General features: G+C 40.3%; 1 protein-coding gene, 1 non-coding gene and 1 pseudogene across 4 annotated transcripts in view; 1 reads left to right on the plus strand and 2 right to left on the minus strand.

Moving 5' to 3' along the window:
• The window catches only part of TARS3 (threonyl-tRNA synthetase 3), an 82,081-nt gene that overhangs the window by 3,255 nt on the left and 56,344 nt on the right, over positions 1-22,482 (minus strand). For all 3 annotated transcript variants that reach the window (XM_053581947.1, XM_053581944.1, XM_053581945.1), the window contains 4 exons: positions 6,214-6,291; positions 6,030-6,130; positions 2,692-2,796; positions 355-427 (listed from right to left, as the gene is read on the minus strand). In XM_053581947.1, the coding sequence (XP_053437922.1) occupies positions 355-427; positions 2,692-2,796; positions 6,030-6,130; positions 6,214-6,291 (357 nt within the window). The remainder of the gene's footprint in view (positions 1-354; positions 428-2,691; positions 2,797-6,029; positions 6,131-6,213; positions 6,292-22,482) is intronic.
• Positions 3,502-3,608, minus strand: LOC128580031 (U6 spliceosomal RNA). Its single transcript, XR_008378392.1, has one exon. It is a non-coding gene; the product is annotated as a U6 spliceosomal RNA (small nuclear RNA).
• On the plus strand, positions 7,315-11,153 carry LOC128569181 (RNA polymerase II elongation factor ELL2-like; annotated as a pseudogene).

The following is a 22,482-nucleotide window of genomic DNA, read 5'->3' on the forward strand; positions in this document are numbered from 1 at the left end:
CTGATCTGCTCCCAGATCCCTGATTCATAAAACCATGAGATAAAAACTGTTTGTTGTTTTCAAGCCGCTAAGATCATCTTTGATGCAGCAATGGATTAAAAAAAAAGTTCTTCCCTAACAGAGCCATGTGCAAAAGAATAATTTAGTTATGAGATATTTTAAAATACCAATTTCTCATAAAAATTAAGGAATAATATTCATAGGAAATCCCATCCATTAGTGTTCTGTTGTGGCTACACACATGACTCTCATGTGTTAGTTATACAATGTTTTAAAGCACGAACGACATCCAAGCCAATGGCCTATGTGGAATACATGCACTGTTCTTATGGACTTAAACGTCCCTGATGGTACCTGAAGTGCATATTCTTCACAAGTTGGCCCCACAGGGATGACCATTACCTGACGAGGTGAAAGCCAGAAAGGCCTGAAAAAGATATAAAATATGTATTTCAGAATCTAAGAATGACCACTTATTATGTGATTTAAAAATAACTAAAGATTTTTTTTTTTTTTGAGACAGAATCCTACTATGTCGCCCTCAGTAGAGTGCTGTGGCATCACAGCTCACAGCAACCTCCAACTCCTGGGCTTAGGCGATTCTCTTGTCTCAGCCTCCCGAGTAGCTGGGACTACAGGTCCCCACCACAACGCCTGGCTATTTTTTGTTGTTGTTGTTGCAGTTTGGCCTGGGCAGGGTTCGAACCCACCACCCTCGGTATATGGGGCTGGCACTCTACCCACTGAGCCACAGGCACTGCCCACCCCTCTCCAACTCTTGATTCCACTATTTCTCTTTAGTTTTTTACCACTTTCGCTATCATTCTAGGGCAAAACAGCACCAGTTCTCATCTGCGCTAAAGTATTTAAAATGTAAAATGGAGCCAACTGGAAAGAAATATACATATGTTACCTCATCCTTAGTTGGCATATATATTCATATCTATACTTTTGGCTTATGTGTAACTTGAATGGCTTAGAATATCAGGGATACACACACACTTTTTAGCTACTGAGGACCTTTGGAAGATCCTCTGGGAAAATTCCCAACTGAGTTTTCCTTCTCAGAAATCTCCCCCGGCCTCCCTAGACATGAATGCTAGTGTGTGATCTAGGTTCTGCCAAACAGACAGAGAAGCGTGGCATGGTGACGGAAGGCACACAGAAAGGGGCACCATGAAGAATCCATTCTGACAGAGAAGTGTGACGCCAAGATATGGAGCTTTTGGAGCCTGTGGCAGTGACCCCAGCAGTAGCAGCCAGGGCCTGGTCCACACAAGGCTGCAAGGACCTGCCCAGCAACGGCAGCACTGGGGCAGTAGTCTCCCAAGACAGAAAACTGCATGAGCAGATGTGCTGTCAGTGTCTTCAAAATGGAAAGCGAGGCAAAATGTCCCCAATGGTGGCTGGTTTGCAGCATTTCCACAGGCTGTAGGATGCATCATCACAAGCTGTTCCTGCCACCTGGTGCTGTAACTGCTAGGAAGGCCAGTTGTTTTTCAGGTGATAGTTTTCTGAATCCCTCGATGTCAGCTTGGTGCCTTACTTCTTGCTATAAAATTATTAATACTTTCCAAGTCAGAAACCTCACTGTTTCTGACAGCAGATGAGGCTTATTAAGTATAGACACAGTGCTACGGGCAGAAGCATGGCGGGAAAGAGGAAAGCAAAGCCCAGAGGCGATGTCTTTTCCAGTGAGGACAAATCACTGGCCCTTACATAATGAAGGGAACCAACGTAATAGCCAACTCTTCCTCAGGGTTAGGGTACACTGTGGAGAGTCAGAATTAACTGCCACTTGTTACAAGTTGAGTCCTCAGAACATGGCCAGATGGAACCTTGTCAGGGAAGGTCCATGTTGTTCAGCCCTCGTATATCCCCTGATGGCCGCTCTGTTCATGAACCACTGAGCAATCAGTAGAGGGGGAAAGAAGCTAATTTTAACAGAATAGGTTCTCTTGTATGTAAATACTGAGAAATTCCTCGACAGTGACGGCTTTTTGGTGGCAATACCACCTTCATGGCCCATGCTGAGCAGTCATTCCCTTCCTCTTCCTCAAATCTATGAAATTCCTTTTTTGATCTAATTACTTCTAAATATTTGACCTTGTGGCCAAAGCAATACCCAGATCTCGTGAATCAATGTAACTCTATCCCTCTAGCCAGTTTTCATTCTAGGCAAAGAGATCTACGAGAGGCACCACTCAAAATTCTGTTCTCCAGGGCATTCCCTCCCTGTCACCTTCCCTGGGCTGTGCTGCTGTGGCTGTCCTCTCTGCATTTGTGCAGCACACTGTCCAGTCCGTTCATGGATCATGTTTATATGTTTTTCTCCTCAGTGGTCACAGGGAACCCCGAAGACAAACAATATGGGTTGAAGGAGGGACAGGGTAGAAGGAATGTATCTAGGAGTGTGGGCTGTAAGTTTTGAAGGGCTTGAAATAGGTGAAAGGATAACTTTAATTCTTCTGAGTCCCCCAAAAGATAAATGGTACGGTTTTATGCCATTCTGCCTTTGTTTTCTATGTTTCTGTCTCCTGATCTGGCAAATGGAACAAGAATTCCATATTTGCTGTTTAGATTCTTGCTAATTATGAGGCAGGGACTGCCATTTTCCCCTACTATTTTATCTTGTTATATATGACTTTTAAGAATAACAGATACATAGCTTTTCTTTTGCGTATCACTTACCATTTCCCCCCATAGTTTTCTGAAAGAATGGCTATCATTCTCTCCACTGACCCCAAGATGGCTCGATGAATGATTACAGGTCTCTTCTTATCATCTCCATCCTTACTAAAAAAAATGAAAATTAGATATTTAAGTATTTTTCTGAGATTCAGTAATAGCTATCTTCTTACCTTACATTTGTGTCTTGTTTTCTCAAAAGACTGCTTTGCTTGCTAATCTTTTTTCTGTTATTAAAAAATTTTTTTTATTAGAGATACACAAGTAGAGAGCATAGTAATAATAAAATCCCACGTCCTCTCTCAGCATCACAAAATGTCAACTCATGGCCAACTGTTTTAATCCCATTGTCCTCCATTCCTGTCACTACCCACCTCCCCCACTGTACATCTCATTTTTCAAAATGTTCTCCATTTTATCTGTTGAATTTCTTGATATTTTAACAACCCCAGTGATAATTTTATCTCTTTCTTTAAAAACTTGCACTTGCAGAATAATTCTGATTTTACCCAATCACCTTGGCACTTTACCCAGGCTGACAGAGCAAGACTGTGTCTCAAAATAAAGAAAATAAAACTAAGTTTACGTAATATTCTAAATCCTTTGTTGTCATTTCAACAGTGTTCACAACATCTCTACCAGATCGCATCTCAGGAAACCACTTTCTTTGCTCATCCATACAAGCCATTCCTCACCCACTCATGTTTTATCATAAGATTGTGGCAGTTCAGCCACATCTCCAAGCTCCTGTCCAAATTCTAGTTCTCTTGCTATTTCTAACAGAACTGTAGTTTTCCTCCACTGAACTTTTTTGTTAATATGGAACACGTCATGAATTTGCATGTCATCCTTGTGCGGGGGCCATGCTAATCTTCTCTGTATCATTCTAATTTTATTATAAGTGCTGCCGAAGCGAGCACCTTCCAGCTAATTTTTGAATCCCTTGAAGTCATCCATGAGGACTGGAATCAGTTTCTATCAAACTCTGTTAATGTTGATATTTTGACCTCCTTCCATGAATCATGAATGTTCTTACAGGCATCTAATGGTGAATGGTGAATCCCTTCTATTATCTAATTGTAAGACTTACTATAAAATTATAGTAATTAAGACAATATAGTATTGACAAAGGGATAATCAACAGACCAATAGAACAGAACCGAAACTCTAGAAACAGAGCCACATGTCAAAAAAACATAACTTTTGGCAAAGGTACAGTAGTGAACAAATTCTTAAAAAAGTATGTTACACTAATTAGACATCTAGATGCAAACATTGAACCCTGACCTAAGCTGCACATCTTACAGAAAAAATTAACTCATATCAGATCTTAGATCTGGATATAAAACTTAAAACTAGAAGGCTTTTAATAAAACATAGAAGAAAATCTTTGTGACCTGCGCTTAGGCAGAGTTTTTAGATGGGTTGCCAAAAGCATGATTCATAAAAGAAAAAAATTATAAACTGAACTTCACTGAAATGAAAACTCAAAATGAATGAGAAAGTTAAGATGTTATACAAAATGAAAAAGCAAGCTGAAGACTAGAAGAAAATATTTACAAATCATATACCCATCAAATGGCTTGCATCTAGACTACATAGAGAACTCTGAAAATTCAATGGTAAGAAAACAACCCAATTAAAATATGGGCAAAAACTTGAACCGACACTTCACCAAAGAGGATATGTGAATAGCAAATAAGCACATGAAAAGATGTTATCATTAGCCACTAAAAAAGGAAAAAAATCAAACATAACGAAATACACACCTATTAGAGTGGCTTAATAACAAAACCTGACAATGCAAGTGCTGACAAGATCACGGAACATTTGAGGGGATTCTCACATTGCTGGTGAGAATGCAAAATGGCACAGATGCTGTAGAGAACAACTTGGCGGTTTCTACAAAGTTAATACACTTATCATCTGACCCATTTCCAAGTATTTACCCTAAAGAAATGAAAACTTATATTCACACAAAACCTACACACTAATATTTATAGCAATTCTAATCACAATCACCAAAAACTGTATGTAACCCAAATGCCCTTAAATGAGTGTTAAATGAGATTAGACAAGAAAATTGAGGTGCATCCATATATGGGCCTAGTAGTCAGCACTAAAAAGAAATAAACTATTGGTACATGAAAAACACGCGTGAATCTCCAAGGCATTAGGCCATGTGAAAGAAGCCAGTCTCCTCAAGTCATATACTGCAGGATTCCATTTATAGGACATTCTGAAAGGTAAACTAGAGTGATGGGGAACATATGAGTGTGCCAGGGGCTAGGGATAGGATAGTGTGACTATCAAGTAGCAGCACAAAGAGTTTTGTGGGAAAGAAAGAATCCATAATTATAGAGGTGGTCACACCACTCTATACATGTATTAAAAACATGTTGGACTGTATACACAATTTTTCTATGTATTAAAAAATTTTTGTATAAATATGTTATTGATTTGCACTGATGAATTGCCTTTTGCTTTTGCTTTTTCTGACAAATATCTCATCCTCTAGACAGATCCAATGCCAGCATTTTGTGAAGTGCTCCCCACATGCCAACAGAGAGTTAGCAGCCTGGATTATGTTTTTGTTTTGTTTGTTTTTTTTTTTTGAGACAAAGTCTCACTATATCACCCTCAATAGAGTGCTATGGTATCACAGCTCACAGCAAACTCTAACTCTTGGGCTTAAGTGTTTCTCTTGGCCTCAGTCTCCCATCTACCTAGGACTATAGGCGCCCGCCACAACGCCCAGCTATTTTTTAGTTGTTGTTGTTGTAGTTGCCATTGTTGTTTGGGAGGCCCAGGCTGGGTTCAAACCCAGCTCTGGTGTATGTGGCTGGTGCCCTAGCTGCTGAGCTACAGGCATGAAGCCAAGCCTGGATTATGTTTTCATGATACTTTGTTCACATATCTATAATCTTTTTCTTTTTCTTTTTTTTTTTGGTAGAGACAGAGACTCACTTTATGGCCCTCGGTAGAGTGCCGTAGCATCACAGCTCATAGCAACCTCCAACTCTTGGGCTTAGGCAATTCTCTTGTCTCCGCCTCCCAAGTAGCTGGACTACAGACATCCACCACAACGCCCGGCTATTTTTTTGTTGCAGTTTGGCCGGGGCCAGGTTCGAACCCGCACATCTCTATAATCTTATGCTTACTTAGACTGTATCCTGAGAACCCCCACTGGATTATGCACAAGTCAACAAATATATATTGAGCACACAGCACATATACTAGACATTCACTGATAAAGTTTATTTTTAGTATTGCTAATGCTCAAATAACAAATACTAATAATTAGGATATTAGTACATTATTTAGCATATTTAATCACTCACCTAACATACGTGAGATTAAATCTAATAGGCAGTTGGAAGTCCAGCTGAATTGTAGCACATTGATGGTATCTGCCAATGGCATCCTTGATTTTTATATCAATCTGAAAATTAAATGATGTTTCCTTAGAGGAAATATTTATTTTTATTTTAAATTTAACTTTTTTGAAATATATGCTTCACTTACTTTAGGGCCATAAAATGATCCATCTCCTGGATTCATTTTCCATGGTTCTCCAAATTCCATCAAGCTATTCTTCAGTTGCTATTTTTTTTTTAAAGAAAAACATTTAAAACTTCTACTTTATCACATTTTCTTTTTTTGACATATAGCTCATAGAAGTTACTGTGAATCTTTGTCACATTATGTATTAGTTCAACATACACTTGTTAAGCATCTTTTACATTCAATAAACTACTGAGCTGGGGCTACTTAAAGATGATTAAGGTGGTACTTACTCTCAAGACACATACATTTTAGGGGGTAAGGTAAGATGGCCAACTGGAGCCAGCTTTCAACAGAAACTCCCATCCAAAGGGAGAGGTAACGGTCAGAATGAACCCAATAAAGCTGAAGGCTGGGAGTGAGCTGAGAGAGAAGATTGATGAGTGCACGTCATCCCTGCTAAGGCCAGCTGCCACTCCAAGGAAGCAAATTTCAGGTACAAAACCCATCCCAAAGAGGACGAGAGTCCGTCCCCATCCCCCAAGAGAGTGGCTCACTGTGTGATCTCCACAAGCAAGCAGAGAATAGAAGACCTCTTGTTTCACCCCACGGGAGAGAGTTGCTGAAGTCCAGGACTCCTTCTCCAGAGAGACCCGCTGTGAGCCTGGGCATCCTGTTGCCCGGCATAAAAGTTGAACAAATATTTTCCCTGCCATTCTGAACTCCCAGTCCACCCTTTCCCCCTTGCCTGGTGGTCTGGAAGCCCACTGCCTGTAGAGACCTGAGTGTCTGGTGGTTCCTTGCTAGGGCTGGGCATTGCATTGGGCATGGTACAACTGTGCTGAAACTGTGACTTCAGTAGAAGTGGAGAGAGATGCAGAGGGGAGGGTGACTGGCCCAGCACCTTGAAAGTGTGTATCAGGTGCAAGAATCCATGCAGCGGCACCTGCCACGCAGCAGCAGCAATAGTGGATGCTCCCTGCCAGGGTCAAATTTTAGAGAGACATCTCCCCAACTCTGTGGACCACTGAAGGGAGCCATACTGTGCCCTGCAGGGGTACCAGAGGAGGAATACGGCTGGGGCAGAGGCGTGGTCTCTGAGGGAGAAAAACAAACCCTGCAATGGTAACTGCTGGCTTGGAACAGACTCAGGTGGAACACTCCCCAGTTTCCAATGAGCACCAGAGGGAGTCAGGCTTCAACTCCCCCTGCCTGGTGGTGGCAAAGTGCAGCGGCCTGCTGAGGAGGCATTGACTCCCCTTTGACTCTGGCAGGCACTAATCCCTGGCACATCTGCTCATTGGAGAGAACTGGGCCACAGCCCCACTGGATTACCAGTGACTGGGTGTGGCTGAGACGCAAAGTGGGAAAGGAGGTGCCAACCCTCCTGGACTAACGTTTTTGTTGGACCGTCCTGGACTAATGTTTTTGTTGGACCGGCCCTTCTGACTCCATGGAGCACAGGAGTGAGTCACACTTGAGCTGCCAATGGATCCCTACTGTCTGGTTGCTGGAGACCTTTTGAACTTTCCCACTTGAACAGCAATTGTGTTGCCCAGGACAATTGGTTTGGAACTCTTGACCTGGGCTGGTCACCAAAGGATCTTCCAAAGTTGAGCCCTGGCTGGGTTGTAATGGAAGGGACTGATTCTCCTCTTCCAGTTGTTGCCAGAGGGAGGCAGGGTGTGTTAGTTGCTTGTATCTCTCCCCAGCTGGAATTTCAGCCCAAAGCCACTGATTCAGTAGGACTGGATAGAGACTAGCTGAATACAAGACAGAGCCACCTAGCCCCATCACATCAAGCAGGTCCCAAGAGTCTCAGGCTATAGGACTGAAAGGGACGTTTGTAAAGCTATAGGGGAAAAGCTACAGTCACCAGTCCCAGCTCTTTGGTAAAGGGCTGGTTAACTACAACTCTTGGAGCCCTCAAGCCAATCTCACCTTACCAGCTTCTCTAGCCAAAATGTGAAAAATAATCATGGGGCAGAATCAGCCGGAAAACTCTGGCAGCATCAATAATCAGAGTAGATCAACTCCCCAAGAAACAACAAAAGAGACACAACAAAAGATGCCATTCATAAACAAATGGCTGAGAGGTCAGAAACAGAGTTCAGAATATGGATGGCAAATAAGATTAACAGAATGGAAGTAACACTGGAATCAGAAATTAAAGGAGTAGGAGGTCTGGCTGCGCACAGTATATGACAGTACATCAGCAGCAGGATGGCCGTAGCTGTGGTGGCGGCTGCAGAAGCCGGAGCAGCAGCAGCCGCAGGGCAGCACCGGCAGCTGCACCCCGGGGAATTTAAAATGGCGGCAGCACTACGGACTGTGGTGTGGGCGGCTGGGGCAGGACAACATCACCGTTGTACATGTGAAGCTCACTGAGAAGGCCATCCAGGCGCTCCAGACTTACCAGAGCCATAAGAATTTAATTCCTTTTCGACCTTCGATTCAGTTCCAAGGACTCCAAGGGCTTGTTAAAATTCCCAAAAATGATCCCCTCAATGAAGTTCATAACTTTAACTTCTATTTGTCAAATGTGGGCAAAGACAACCCTCAGGGAAGCTTTGATTGTGTCCAGCAAACATTCTCCAGCTCTGGGGCCTCTCAGCTCAATTGCCTGGGATTTATACAAGATAAAATTACAGTGTGTGTAACAAATGACTCGTATCAGATGACACGAGAAAGAACGACCCAGGCAGAAGAGGAATCCCGCAACCGAAGCACAAAAGTTATCAAATCTGGGGGACCATATGTAGGGAAAAGAGTGCAAATTTGGAAAGCACCTCAAGCTGTCTCAGATACACTACCTGAGAGGAAAAGGTTAACCCCCATGAACCCTGCCAACACAATCTGAAAGACACAGGGCAGCAGCAGTGTCTCTCAGCGACCATACAGGGACAGGGTGATTCGTTTACTGGTCCTGAAGGCTTACAAGAAACCTGAGCTGCTTGCTGGACTCCAAAAAGATGGTGTCAGTCAAAAAGACAAGAACTCCCTGGGAGCAATTCTGCAACAGGTAGCCAATCTAAATCCCAAGGACCTCTAGTATACCTTAAAGGATTACGTTTTTGAAGAGCTTCAGAGGGACTGGCCTGGGTACAATGAAATAGATGATCATTGGAGTCAGTGCTCTCTAGAAAACTAAATCTGTCTCAGAATGCTGCCAGCACCAGCCGTTCAGAATCTCCAGTATGTTCTAGCAGAGACACAGTATCTTCTCCTCAGAAACGTCTTCCGGATTCAGATTTTATTGATCCATTAATGAATAAAAAAGCCCGAATATCTCACTTGACGAACAGGGTACCGCCAACACTAAATGGTCATTTGAATCCCACCAATGAAAAATCCACTGCAGGCCTCCCACTGCCCCCTGCAGCTGCCGCCATCCCTGCCCCTCCACCGCTGCCTTCAACCCTTCTGCCTGTCTCACATTCTCTCCAGATCATAAATTCTAACTCCAATTCCCCTAGCACTCCAGAAGGCCGGGGGACTCAGGACCTGCCTGTCGACAATTTTAGTCAGAATGGTAATGTCTATGAGGACCAGCAAGACAAGTATACCTCTAGGACTTCTCCAGAAACCTTACCCCCTGGTTCAGATCTACTGAAGTGTCCAAAGCCTATGGAAGAAAACCATTTGATGTCTCACAAAAAATCTAAAAAGTCTAAAAAACTCAAGGAAAGAGACCAAATCAAAGATCAGGACATTGAGACTATCAAGGAAAAGGAGGAGGACCTTAAGAGAGAAGAGGAAATTGCCAAGCTGAGTGACTCCAGTCCGAATTCCAGTGGAGGAGTTAAAGAGGGTTGCACTGCCTCCATGGAACCGTCAACAATTCAACTCCCAGATTATTTGATAAAATATATCACTATCATCTCCTATGAGCAACGCAGAACTACAAGGATGACTTCAATGCTGAGTATGATGAGTACAGAGCTCTGCATGCCAGGATGGAGACTGTAGCTAAGAGATTCATCAAACTCGATGTGCAGAGAAAGCACCTCTCTCCGGGTTCTAAAGAGTATCAGAATGTTTATGAAGAAGTCTTACAAGAATATAAGAAGATCAAACAGTCTAGTCCCAATTACCATGAAGAAAAGTACAGTAGCGAATATCTTCATAACAAGCTGGCTCACATCAAAAGACTAATAGGTGACTTTGACCAACAGCAAGCAGGGTTGTGGCACTAGAGCTCTGCTAAAACCAGAAGATGTAAATAAACTTAAGCTTATTTATTTAAAATTCCAAATGAGTTACTCTAGATTTTAAGAAGATGAAACTTTGCCTTTTAAAAGTTTCAGTGTTAGTAAACTTGAGTCCCCCCTCCTTTTTTTTTTTTTGTTTTCCATTTTACTTTGCTTCCCTGAATTTCAAAGCTGCTTTTTCTGGTCCTTTTTCTCTCCCTCAAGACTTGTGTTTGTTAATAGAAAATAATTTTTAGGTATTGGGATCCAATGTCTATACTTCAAATCAATTGTTTTTCCTCAAAAAGTTGTGTTTGTCATTATAAATGATATTTTAGATATTAGGGATCCATTGTTCACACTTAAAAGTTGTGTGTGTTTAAGTAACATGCAAGGCAAAATACTTTTGGATAAACATAAACCTTTTTTCTGACCTTTCTTAATGCAAACTCTTTGCTTTAAATGGTAGAATATTTAGAAATTTGCACAAAATACAAAAAAAAATTAAAACATTGTCTTGGAGGGTTAAAAAACAGAAAGGTATCTGAGTATGTATATGTGTACAGAGTTACATACACATATGTATTTACAGACTGGCTTGATCTAGAACATTAAATCCACCCTGCAAGTTAACTCCCCTTTGCAATGGTTGCCTTAAGGTGTTTGCTAGTTATGTACATAGTGTGGTTAATCCTTAGCTACACTGCTTCCCACTTGATTAGTGCAACGGGAAGCATACAGTGGCCTACCAGCATCTGAAAGTGCTCAGCCTGTTTGCGTGCAGAGGTGGTGTGGATGTGAGCATGTGTGAAGGAAAAAAAGCTGCTACTCTCAGTAGGCCAAAAGGAAATAAGAAAAGAAACAGAATAAGATCAGAGTCCTCCCTTGGGTCAGTATATTGCTCTGTTCCGGTCCTTCTTGAGATGCCATGCCTGGGATCTCTTCCTTCCTTCTCCAAACCTCAGACATGAGCTGAGCCACCCTGCCCTGAGTGGAGCTCACTGGGTTACCTCTAGACTTGAGCAGAATCTCGGTGGGGCATGCTCAGAGAGACCAGGAAGCCAGTCATATGAGGTAGAAAAGGATGTTTAACTGATGAGTGTTACTGTAGGGTTTTTTTTTTTTCTGTCAAATTGCTGCTTTTGCGGAAGACAAAAGCATTTCCATTTCAACTGTTTGTCAGCTTTATTAATGTTGGGAAAAAATTAATATGTTATGAAAATGAAACAGATCTATAGTTTTGGGACAAAATTATAAAATTAATTGTGTAGGTAACCTATTTATATACTGCTATAAAGTATTTTTTGAAGAGAGATATGCAAAGAAGCTATTTGAGATGTATATTTAAAGATTTTTTTTTTTCTTCCTGGGCACCAGGAATATAAAGAAGAGTGGATATATTTAACATAACATACTGTGATTCATCAAACAACACAAACTTTCATCTCATGGAGTTTATCTGTTGGCGTTGATTTACACTATCACTTGTTTTATCATGTAGGAACATAAGTTATATGGTCAAAAAGATAAGGTTCTTAAACTAATGTTGATTAAGTTGTGTTGTCTTATTGTATTGTCTTTTCAAAGTGCTGCCAGTTGAAAAGGGAAGTATTATGTTTACAAATCTGTTTTGAAATGTTTGCAAAATTTTGGTTGTGTCTTTAATAAAGATACTTTTATTTATTTATTTATTTTTATTAAACCATAGCTGTGTACATTAGTATGATCGTGGGGCACCATACACTTGGTTCATAGATCGTTTGACACATTTTCATCACATTAGTTAACATAGCTTTTGTAGCATTTTCTTAGTTATTTTGCTAAGACCTTTACATTCCACATTTACTAGGATTCACATATTCCCTTGTAAGATGCACCGCAGGTGTAATCCCATTAATCCCCCTCCTTTCCCCTCCCTCCCCCCCTCCCCTCCCTTTCCCCTTTCTCCCTATTCTTAGGTTGTAACTGGGTTATACCTTTCATGTGAAGGTCCTACATTAGTTTCATAATAAGGGTGAGTACATTGGGTACTTTTTCTTCCATTCTTGAGACACTTTACTAAGAAGAATATGTTCCAGCTCCATCCATGTAAACATGAAAGAGGTAAAGTCTCCATCTTTCTTTAAGGCTGCATAATATTCCATGGTGTACATATACCACGATTTATTAATCCATTCGTGGATCGACAGGCACGTGGGCTTTTTCCATGACTTAGCAATTATGAATAGGGCTGCAATAAATATTCTGATACAAATATCTTTGTTATGGTGTGATTTTTGGTCTTCTGGGTAAATGCCCAGTAGGGGGATTACAGGATTGAATGGCAGATCTATTTTTAGATCTCTAAGTGTTCTCCATATCTCTTTCCAAAAGGAATGTATTAATTTGCATTCCCACCAGCACTGCAAAAGTGTTCCCTTTTCTCCACATCCACGCCAACATCTCTGGTCTTGGGATTTTGTGATATAGGCTAGTCTCACTGGAGTTAGATGATATCTCAAAGTAGTTTTGATTTGCATTTCTCTGATGATTAAAGATGATGAGCATTTTTTCATATGTCTGAAGGCTGTGCACCTGTCTTCTTCAGAGAAGTTTCTCTTCAAGTCCCTTGCCCAGCCTGCGATGGGATCCCTTTTCTTTTCTTGCTAATGCGTTTGAGTTCTCTGTGGATTCTGGTTATTAAACCTTTGTCGGAGACAGAACCTGCAAATATCTTCTCCCATTCTGAGGGCTGTTTGCTTGCTTTACTTACTGTGTTCTTGGATGTGCAGAAGCTTTTTAGTTTGATCAAGTCCCAATAGTATATTTTTGAAGCAGCTTCAATTGCGCGGGGGGTCCTTCTCATAAAAAACTGGCCCAACCCAATTTCTTCAAGGGTTTTCCCTACACTCTCTTCTAGTATTTTTATAATTTCATGTCTTAGGTTTAAATCTTTAATCCAGTGAGAGTCTATCTTGGTTAATGGTGAGAGGTGTGGGTCCAGTTTCAGTCTTCTACAGGTTGCCAGCCAGTTCACCCAGCACTATTTGTTAAATAGGGAATCTTTTCCCCACTGAATGTTTTTAATTGGCTTGTCAAAGATTAAATAACGGTAAGTAGCTGGATTCATCTCTTGGTTCTCTATTCTGTTCCAGACATCTACTTCTCTGTTTTTGTGCCAGTACCATGCTGTTTTGATCACTATCGATTTGTAGTATAGTTTAAGGTCTGGTAGTGTGATTCCTCCTGCTTTGTTTTTATTTCTGAGTAATGTCTTGGCTATTCGAGGTTTTTTCTGATTCCATATAAAACGAAGTATTATTTTTTCAAGATCTTTAAAGTATAACAGTGGAGCTTTAATGGGGATTGTGTTGAAATTATATATTGCTTTGGGTAGTATGGACATTTTAACAATGTTGATTCTTCCCGAACATGAGCATGGTATATTTTTCCATTTGTTAACATTCTCAGATATCTCTTTTCTTAGAGTTTCATAGTTCTCTTTATATAGATCTTTCACATCCTTTGTTAGATAAACTCCCAAGTATTTCATCTTCTTTGGCACTACTGTGAATGGGATAGAGTCCTTAATTGTTTTTTCAACTATTGACTATTAGTTGAAATAGTTGACTATTGTTGGTATATATAAAGGCTACCGATTTATGAATGTTGATTTTGTAACCTGAGACACTGCTGTATTCCTTAATCACTTCTAAGAGTTTTGTAGTAGAGTCCCTAGTATTTTCCAGATATACAATCATATCATCTGCGAAGAGCGAAAGTTTGATCTCTTATGTATATTGAACCAGCCTTGACACCCTGGGATAAAACCAACTTGATCATGATGTATAATTTGTTTGATGTGTTGCTGGATTCTGTTTGTTAGGATCTTGTTGAATATTTTTGCATCTATATTCATTAGTGATATTGGTCTATAATTTTCTTTTCTTGTTGGGTCTTTTCCTGGTTTGGGGATCAGGGTGATGTTTGCTTCATAGAATGTGTTGGGTAGTCTTCCTTCTTTTTCTACCTTTTGGAACAGGTTGAGTAGTATAGGTACTAATTCCTCTTTAAAGGTTTGGTAGAATTCTGATGTGAAACCATCTGGTCCCGGGCTTTTCTTTTTGGGGAGATTTTGTATGGTTGACGATATTTCTGAACTTGATATGGGCCTGTTCAACATTTCCACTTGGTTTTGATTAAGTCTTGGAAGGTGACGTGCTTCCAAGTAACGGTCAATTTCCTTCAGATTTCGTATTTCTGAGAGTATAGTTTCTTGTAATATTCATTAAGGATTTTTTGGATTTCTGAGGAATCTGTTGTTATTTCGTCTTTGTTATTTCTGATTGATGACATTAGAGATTTTACTCTTTTTTTCCTGATTAGGTTGGCCAAAGGTTTATCTATTTTGTTGACCTTTTCAAAAAACCAGCTTTTTTATTTATTGATCTGTTGTATTATTCTTTTGTTTTCAATTTCATTTAGTTCTGCTCTGATTTTGGTTATTTCTTTTCTTTTACTGGATTTGGGGTTGGAGTGTTCTTCCATTTCCAGTCTCTTGAGATGTCCCATTAAGTTGCTTACTTCCTCTCTTTCCGTTCTCCTGAGGAAGGCTTGCAGTGCTATAAATTTCCCTCTTAGAACTGCCTTTGCTGCTCTATCTCTCCTCCTCTCTCTTCTCTCTCTCTGTCTCTCTCGGTCTCTCCTCTCTCTCTCCCCCTCTCTCTTTTCTCTCTTTCTCTTTTCTCCCCCCTTTCTCTCTTCTTTTCTCTCCTCCTTGGTGCTGCTCTGCAGCATCCCGCCCTCGCCAATAAAAACCTTTCGTACAAGCAAAAAAAAAAAAAAAGAACTGCCTTTGCTGTGTCCAGAGGTTCTGATAGTTTGTGTCTTCATTGTCGTTTTGTTCCAGAAATTTGGCAATTTCCTTCTTGATCTCATCTCTGACCCAGCTATCATTCAGCATAAGGTTATTTAACGTCCATGTTTTTGTATGTATATGCCGATTCCTGTTGTTACTCATCTCAAGTTTTATTCCATGATGGTCCAAGAAGATGCATGGAATAATTTCTATTCCTTTAAATTTGCTGAGGTTAGACTTGTGACCTAAGATGTGATCGATTCTGGAGTAAGTTTCGTGGGCTGATGAGAAGTATGTGTATTCAGTTTTGTTGGGATGAAATGTTCTGTAGATGTCTGCTAAATCTAAATGCTGGATGATTAGATTTAAATCTAGAATTTCTTTACTCAGCTTTTTGTTGGAGGATCGATCCAGCACTGCCAAAGGAGTGTTAAAATCTCCAACTATTATAGAGTGGGAGGAAATCAAGTTGCTCATGTCTGTTAGAGTTTCTCTTATAAATTGAGGTGCATTCTGGTTGGGTGCATAGATATTAATAATTGAAATCTCATCACATTGAGTCTTACCCTTAACAAATATGAAGTGGGGAGGAGGAGCAAGATGGCAGCCGAGTAACAGCTTCCTTGCATCTGGGCACCGTGAGTCTGGGGATATAGGACTCCAGGCATCTCTGGCTGGTGGGATCTGCCTATCATCACCCCTGAGAGGATACAGGGAGTCAGCGAGAGACTTCTGGACCCCAAGAGGAGGACTAAAACAGTGGAAAACCGGCAAGTGGTCGCGGGTGTTCAATCCGCCTAAACCCGCCCGCAACTGTAAGTTCAGTAGCAGCGAGACTGCAAACCAAAAAGGCCTTACCTGTGAACTGTTTTGGTGTCTTTGGACTTGGCACTCAGCTGAACTGCCTTGGGGAGAGCCTGAGCGGGAGTGCGGAGAACTTTGGCCTTTGTCTAGGGCCCCAGTCTGAGCCGCTGAGCCAGACGGAGCTAATAGAGTTTGGCTCAGGGTCACAGGCAGACATTGTGAGCGATCTGCCCTGGCAAGCTCCGCCCTCAGGGTCGCAGAGCTGGAATTGGGTGGGAGCTGGTAACCCAGCGACCAAGTAGCCTAAGGGCGGGGTCTGAGCCGCCTTGCAGCCCTAACCCTCAGGGACAGAGGGAGACCAGTTTTGACACACAGGGTAAGTGGATAGCCACTTCAGCAGTGATTCCAGCAACAAGCACTTCCCTGAGAAAGCTTCTGCTCAGTAAGTGAACAAGTTCAAAGTGCCTTTTAAGTGGGCTGAAGAGAGATTTAGGGTGTCTACCTGCTGGGGTTCGAGAAACTAGCAGCCTCCAGTCATATCAGAACTGTGATTAACATCTCATACCCCAGAAGACCACGTGTTGCCCAGACAATATACAATTCCATATACATACTGCTTTGTTTTTGGTTGCGTGTGTGTTTTTTTTTTGTTTGTTTGTTTGGTTTTTTTTTTGGTTTGGTTGTTTTTTTGTTTATTTTGACGTTCTAGATTGTTGTTTTGTTTTTTAAGTTCAACCTTTTCCATACAGATCCTTTTTCTTTCTCAATTTTTCTAGTTTAATTATAATTTCCCATTGCTGCCTATTTCAATAATCAGAATTTCATTTTTGTTAGTGTTTCTACCACTATTATTTGGTTTTTCCAGCCAATTTTATCCCGTAAAGTTTTCTGTTTGCTTGTTTTGGTTTGATTTATAGCATTTTTGTCTTTCCTCTCTACTTGGTGGAGGTGGGGTACTGTGTCTGATCAGGTTAGAAAAGAGCTGCTGACCTCAAGGGAAGCACCCCACTTGGCACCCCCAGAAGGTTTTTTTTTTTTTTTTAAGGTTGTATCAAAGTACCCTACTGTACACCTATATTGCTCTGTCTCCCTCTTTCTGTGCCTCTCTTCTTTTTGTCAATATTCCTTTCACCCAACCACTCTCCTTTCTCTATTTTTCTTTTTTTTCATTTTTTTTTTTTTCTTATCACTCGGTCCTCATTTCTTTCATTGCTTTTTTGCTCTTAAACCTTCTCAACCTTCTGGTCCTGTAACCCTTAGTCCACAGGCACAAGAACTTAAAGAGCAAGAGGAATTGAAAGGAAAATTAGGGCAAGTAAACAGATAAAAGAAATCACCCATGAGGAAGAATCAGCAGAAAACTCCAGGCAACATGAAGAACCAGTCCAGAACTACCCCGCCAAGGGACCATGAGGTAGCTACTGCAGAGGATTCCACCTATACAGAAATGTTAGGAATGACAGAAAGGGAATTTAGAATACACATGTTGAAAACAATGAAGGAAATGATGGAAACAATGAAGGAAACTGTTAATAAAGTGGAAAATAACCAAAAGGAAATTCAAAAACAGAATCAAATAAGAGATGAACGATATGAAGAATATAAAAAGGATATAGCAGAGCTGAAGGAAATGAAACAGTCAATCAGGGAACTTAAAGATGCAATGGAAAGTATCAGCAACAGGTTAGACCATGCAGAAGAAAGAATTTCAGAGGTAGAAGACAAAGTTTTTGAGATAACTCAGATAGTAAAAGAGGCAGAAAAGAAGAGAGAGAAAGCAGAACGTTCACTGTCAGAATTATGGGACTTTATGAAGCGTTCCAACATACGAGTTATAGGAATTCCAGAAGGGGAAGAAGAATGCCCCAGAGGAATGGAAGCCATACTAGAGAATATTATAAAAGAAAATTTCCCAAATATCACCAAAGATTCTGACACACTGCTTTCAGAGGGATATCGGACCCCAGGTCGCCTCAACTCTAACCGAGCTTCTCCAAGACACATTGTGATGAACCTGTCCAAAGTCAAGACCAAAGAAATGATTCTGCAAGCTGCCAGGAGTAAGCGCCAGTTGACCTACAGGGGCAAATCCATCAGATTGACCGCAGACTTCTCTAATGAAACCTTCCAAGCAAGAAGACAATGGTCATCTACCTTTAATCTACTTAAACAGAACAATTTTCAGCCCAGAATTCTGTACCCTGCTAAGCTAAGCTTCAAAATTGACGGAGAAATCAAATCATTTATGGATATACAAACATTGAGGAAATTCGCCACAACAAGACCAGCTCTACAGGAAATACTTCAACCTGTTCTGCACACTGACCACCACAATGGATCAGCAGCAAAGTGAGAACTCAGAAATTAAAGGACAGAACCTAACCTCCACACTGATGCAAAAGACAAAACTAAGCAATGGACTCTCACAAAATACGACGAATAGAATACTACCACACTTGTCAATTATCTCAATAAATGTTAATGGCTTGAATTCCCCACTGAAGAGACATAGATTGGTTGACTGGATTAAAAAACACAAGCCATCCATTTGCTGTCTGCAAGAAACACACCTGGCTTCAAAAGACAAATTAAAGCTCCGAGTCAAGGGTTGGAAGACAATTTTTCAGGCAAATGGAATTCAGAAGAAAAGAGGAGTTGCAATCTTATTTTCAGATACATGTGGATTTAAAGCAACTAAAGTCAAAAAAGACAAAGATGGTCACTTTATATTGGTCAAGGGAAAAATACAACAAGAAGACATTTCAATTCTAAATATTTATGCACCCAATTTAAATGCTCCCAGATTCTTGAAGCAGACCTTACTCAGTCTGAGCAATATGATATCTGATAATACCATCATAACAGGGGACTTTAACACTCCTCTTACAGAGCTGGACAGATCCTCTAAACATAAATTAAACAAGGATATAAGAGACTTAAATGAGACTCTAGAACAACTGTGCTTGATAGACGCATATAGAACACTCCACCCCAAAGATAAAGAATATACATTCTTCTCATCACCCCATGGAACATTCTCCAAAATTGATCATATCCTGGGACACAAAACAAATATCAACAGAATCAAAAGAATTGAAATTTTACCTTGTATCTTCTCAGACCATAAGGCACTAAAGGTGGAACTCAACTCTAACAAAAATGCTCGACCCCACCCAAAGGCATGGAAACTGAACAATCTTCTGTTGAATAACAGATGGGTGCAGGAAGAAATAAAACAGGAAATCATTAACTTCCTTGAGCATAACAACAATGAAGACACAAGCTACCAAAACCTGTGGGATACTGCAAAAGCAGTTTTGAGAGGAAAATTCATCGCTTTAGATGCCTACATTCGAAAAACTGAAAGAGAGCACATCAACAATCTCACAAGAGATCTTATGGAATTGGAAAAAGAAGAACAATCTAAGCCTAAACTCAGTAGAAGAAAAGAAATATCCAAAATCAAATCAGAGATCAATGAAATTGAAAACAAAAGAATCATTCAGAAAATTAATGAAAGAAGGAGTTGGTTTTTTGAAAAAATAAATAAAATAGATAAACCATTGGCCAGACTAACGAGGAATAGAAAAGTAAAATCTCTAGTAACCTCAATCAGAAATGATAAAGGGGAAATAACAACTGATCCCACAGAGATACAAGAGATCATCTCTGAATACTACCAGAAACTCTATGCCCAGAAATTTGACAATGTGAAAGAAATGGATCAATATTTGGAATCACACCCTCTCCCTAGACTCAGCCAGGAAGAAATAGAGCTCCTGAACAGACCAATTTCAAGCACTGAGATCAAAGAAACAATAAAAAAGCTTCCAACCAAAAAATGCCCTGGTCCAGATGGCTTCACTCCAGAATTCTATCAAACCTTCAAGGAAGAGCTTATTCCTGTACTGCAGAAATTATTCCAAAAAATTGAGGAAGAAGGAATCTTCCCCAACACATTCTATGAAGCAAACATCACCCTGATACCAAAACCAGGAAAAGACCCAAACAAAAAGGAGAATTTCAGACCAATCTCACTCATGAACATAGACGCAAAAATTCTCAACAAAATCCTAGCCAATAGATTACAGCTTATCATCAAAAAAGTCATTCATCATGATCAAGTAGGCTTCATCCCAGGGATGCAAGGCTGGTTTAACATACGCAAGTCTATAAACGTTATCCACCATATTAACAGAGGCAAAAATAAAGATCACATGATCCTCTCAATAGATGCAGAAAAAGCATTTGATAAAATCCAGCATCCTTTTCTAATTAGAACTCTGAAGAGTTTAGGCATAGGTGGCACATTTCTAAAACTGATTGAAGCTATCTATGACAAACCCACAGCCAATATTTTACTGAATGGAGTAAAACTGAAAGCTTTTCCTCTTAGAACTGGAACCAGACAAGGTTGTCCTCTGTCACCTTTACTATTCAACATAGTGCTGGAAGTTCTAGCCAATACAATTAGGCAAGACAAGGAAATAAAGGGAATCCAAATGGGAGAAGAGGAGGTCAAACTCTCCCTCTTTGCTGACGACATGATCTTATACTTAGAGAACCCCAAAGACTCAACCACAAGACTCCTAGAAGTCATCAAAAAATACAGTAATGTTTCAGGATATAAAATCAATGTCCACAAGTCAGTAGCCTTTGTGTACACCAATAATAGTCAAGATGAGAAGCTAATTAAGGACACAACTCCCTTCACCATAGTCTCAAAGAAAATGAAATACCTAGGAATATACCTAACGAAGGAGGTGAAGGACCTGTATAAAGAAAACTATGAAATCCTCAGAAAGGAAATAGCAGAGGATATTAACAAATGGAAGAACATACCATGCTCATGGATGGGAAGAATCAACATTGTTAAAATGTCCATACTTCCCAAAGCAATCTACCTATTCAATGCCATTCCTATCAAAATACCAACATCATACTTTCAAGATTTGGAAAAAATGATTCTGCGTTTTGTATGGAAGTGGAAAAAACCCCGTATAGCTAAGGCAGTTCTCTGTAATAAAAATAAAGCTGGGGGCATCAGCATACCAGATTTTAGTCTGTACTACAAAGCCATAGTGCTCAAGACAGCATGGTACTGGCACAAAAACAGAGACATAGACACTTGGAATCGAATGGAAAACCAAGAAATGAAACTAACATCTTACAACCACCTAATCTTTGATAAACCAAACAAGAACATACCTTGGGGGAAAGACTCCCTATTCAATAAATGGTGTTGGGAGAACTGGATGTCTACATGTAAAAGACTGAAACTGGACCCACACCTTTCCCCACTCACAAAAATTGATTCAAGATGGATAAAGGACTTAAACTTAAGGCATGAAACAATAAAAACCCTCCAAGAAAGCATAGGAAAAACACTGGAAGATATTGGCCTGGGGGAAGACTTCATGAAGAAGACTGCCATGGCAATTGCAACAACAACAAAAATAAACAAATGGGACTTCATTAAACTGAAAAGCTTCTGTACAGCTAAGGAGACAATAACCAAAGCAAAGAGACAACCTACACAATGGGAAAGGATATTTGCATATTTTCAATCAGACAAAAGCTTGATAACTAGGATCTATAGAGAACTCAAATTAATCCACATGAAAAAAGCCAACAATCCCTTATATCAATGGGCAAGAGACATGAATAGAACTTTCTCTAAAGATGACAGACGAATGGCTAACAAACACATGAAAAAATGTTCATCATCTCTATATATCAGAGAAATGCAAATCAAAACAACCCTGAGATATCATCTAACCCCAGTGAGAATGGCCCACATCACAAAATCTCAAAACTGCAGATGCTGGCGTGGATGTGGAGAGAAGGGAACACTTTTACACTGCTGGTGGGACTGCAAACTAGTACAACCTTTCTGGAAGGAAGTATGGAGAATCCTCAAAGCACTCAAGCTAGACCTCCCATTTGATCCTGCAGTCCCATTACTGGGCATCTACCCAGAAGGAAAGAAATCCTTTTATCATAAGGACACTTGTACTAGACTGTTTATTGCAGCTCAATTTACAGTCGCCAAAATGTGGAAACAGCCTAAATGCCCACCAACCCAGGAATGGATTAACAAGCTGTGGTATATGTATACCATGGAATACTATTCAGCCATTAAAAAAAATGGAGACTTTACATCCTTCGTATTAACCTGGATGGACGTGGAAGATATTATTCTTAGTAAAGCATCACAAGAATGGAGAAGCATTAATCCTATGTACTCAATTTTGATATGAGGACAATTAATGACAATTATGGTTATGGGGGGGGAAACAGAAAGAGGGAAGGAGGGAGGTGGGTGGGGCCTTGGTGTGTGTCACACTTTATGGGGGCAAGACATGATTGCAAGAGGGACTTTACCTAACAATTGCAATCAGTGTAACCTGGCTTATTGTACCCTCAATGAATCCCCAACAATAAAAAAAAAAAAAAAAA

Source organism: Nycticebus coucang, chromosome 2, assembly GCF_027406575.1.
Source record: "Nycticebus coucang isolate mNycCou1 chromosome 2, mNycCou1.pri, whole genome shotgun sequence".
Taxonomy (NCBI): Eukaryota; Metazoa; Chordata; class Mammalia; order Primates; family Lorisidae; genus Nycticebus; species Nycticebus coucang.